At 44.4% G+C, this 1,903-nt stretch overlaps 1 protein-coding gene across 1 annotated transcript; it reads right to left on the reverse strand.

The window, feature by feature from the left end:
• Positions 1–17: 17 nt before the first annotated feature.
• Positions 18–1,903, reverse strand: CSUI_010850 (uncharacterized protein; the record flags this gene model as incomplete). Its single annotated transcript, XM_068070951.1, has 2 exons — positions 1,572–1,903; positions 18–806 (listed from the first exon to the last, which is right to left on the reverse strand). Coding segments are annotated over exons 1-2 (903 nt in total), but the record flags the coding sequence as incomplete, so codon positions are not given.

The following is a 1,903-nucleotide window of genomic DNA, read 5'->3' on the forward strand; positions in this document are numbered from 1 at the left end:
CCGCCTGAAAAGAAATTCTCCTCTTCTTCTTCCTCTTCTTCTTCTCTTCTCCATGCATAGCCACAGCAGCAGTGACACGAATCGAGCCATGATGATTCGCCATCTTCGTAGTCTTCTTCATCACTTTCTTCTTCTTTTCTTTCCTCTATTCTTCTTCTTCTTCTCCTCTCTTCATCTCTTCCATCATTCCTATAGGGATGTAGATGTTCCTCGTTCATCGATTTCTTTCCGTTGCTTTCTCTCTCACTCTTTCCATCCCCCCTTCTTCTCTCTCCCACTTCGCAACACATCAAATTACTGCGGAGAAGAATTTTCAAGGGATTCTTTCGTCTTCTTCTTCTCTTTCTCTTTCTTCTTATCCCACTTCCTTTCTCTTTCGCTTCTTCCATTCTCTCGTCGCTCTCACGGAGACACACACCTGGATACGACGACGACGAGGAAGAAGAAGAAGAGAAGTTGCAAGCTCCTCCTCTATCTCTTTCTTGCCCCTCGTGATGGGGGTGAGAAGCATCCTTTCTTTTTCTTCTTTCTTCCTCTTCTTCTGGGGCTTCGTCTGTTCTCTCATCTACGTCTGAATTCTCACGCTCCAGTGCAGAGAGGAAAGAAGAAGATGAAGAAGAGGAAGAAGTAGATAGTCGACGTGTAAAAGAAGGGGTTGGGTAGAAGGAGGAAGAAGAAGAGAAAGAAGAAGAAGAAGAGAAAGAAGAAGAAGGGAAAGAGAAGGAGCCTTGCGAAGGTTCACCTGCGAACCTCCCATGAGGCTGATGAGATCGCATGCACCGCAACGTCCCCTCGACCACACATGTCTACACAAGAAACAAAAAGGAAAGAAAGAAAGAAACAAAGAAACTGAGAGAAAGAAAGAAAGAAAGAAAGAGATGGGAAAGAGTGAGAAAGAAAGAGAGAAAAAAGGAGGGGAATGACTCGAATGCACACAGTTTAAAAGGCCACCGTAGAGAAGAAGAAGAAGAAAAGAGAGAATGAAAGACAGGATTGAAAGAGAGAGCGAGAGACAGAGAGAGCGAAACGAATGAATACCCTCACTCGCGCCATTATGTAGAGAGAAAGAGTACACTAACGTAAAAGTAAAAGAGAAGAAAAAAGAGAAGAGAGAAGAAGAGTAAAGAAAGGAATCTCCTGCTTATCTCTTCTCCTCCTCCCTCTCTGCCTTTTCCTCCTCCTCCTCTTTCTCCTCCTACGCCTATTACTACTACTACTACAGGCACTAGGAAGCATGAGAAAGACAGAGACACACAAGACTCTCTCCCCTTCTTGTTCTCCCTCCTAACCCTAATCCTCCTCTTCCTGCAATATTTCTTCTTCTTCCGACTGAGGAGAGGACGAGACTGACTCTCTCTTACAGTCCCGATAAAACAGAAAAAGGCGAAAAGAAGAAGAAGTTGGATCCTAGCCTCTCCTTCTATCTACTTCCCTCTGCCTATCTCGACTTACGTACTATCTACATGCATCTGTATTCAATCTTTCTGATCTATCTTCTCGAGAGGTAGCAAGACAACTTTCTTCTTTTCCTTTCTTTTATCTCTTTCTTGTTTCTTGAAGTGTATTTTTACCTTGAGTGCATGCACGAGTGCGAAGAGCGACTGGGTCCAGTCTTCAGCGACGCATTGCATCGCTTCCAAGTCCCCGCTTAGATAGCCATACAGCGCTCTCTCATATCGATCCATCACGTAGCCTCTCTCTTCTCTATCTGCCCCCGGCGTGAAAGATAAAAAGGAAGGAGAAAAGCAAGAAGAGAAAGTCGTCTTGTTTCTCCTCTCGTACAGCGGAGAAGAGGAGGAAAGACAAGTCGATATTCTCTCCTGTCGTCTTTCGAGAGCTCGACTAAAACGAGAAGAAAAAGAGGAAGAAAAAGAAGAAGAAGAGGAAGAAGAAGAAGCAAAAG

This window comes from Cystoisospora suis (genome assembly GCF_002600585.1).
Source record: "Cystoisospora suis strain Wien I chromosome Unknown contig_8577, whole genome shotgun sequence".
Classification (NCBI taxonomy): domain Eukaryota; phylum Apicomplexa; class Conoidasida; order Eucoccidiorida; family Sarcocystidae; genus Cystoisospora; species Cystoisospora suis.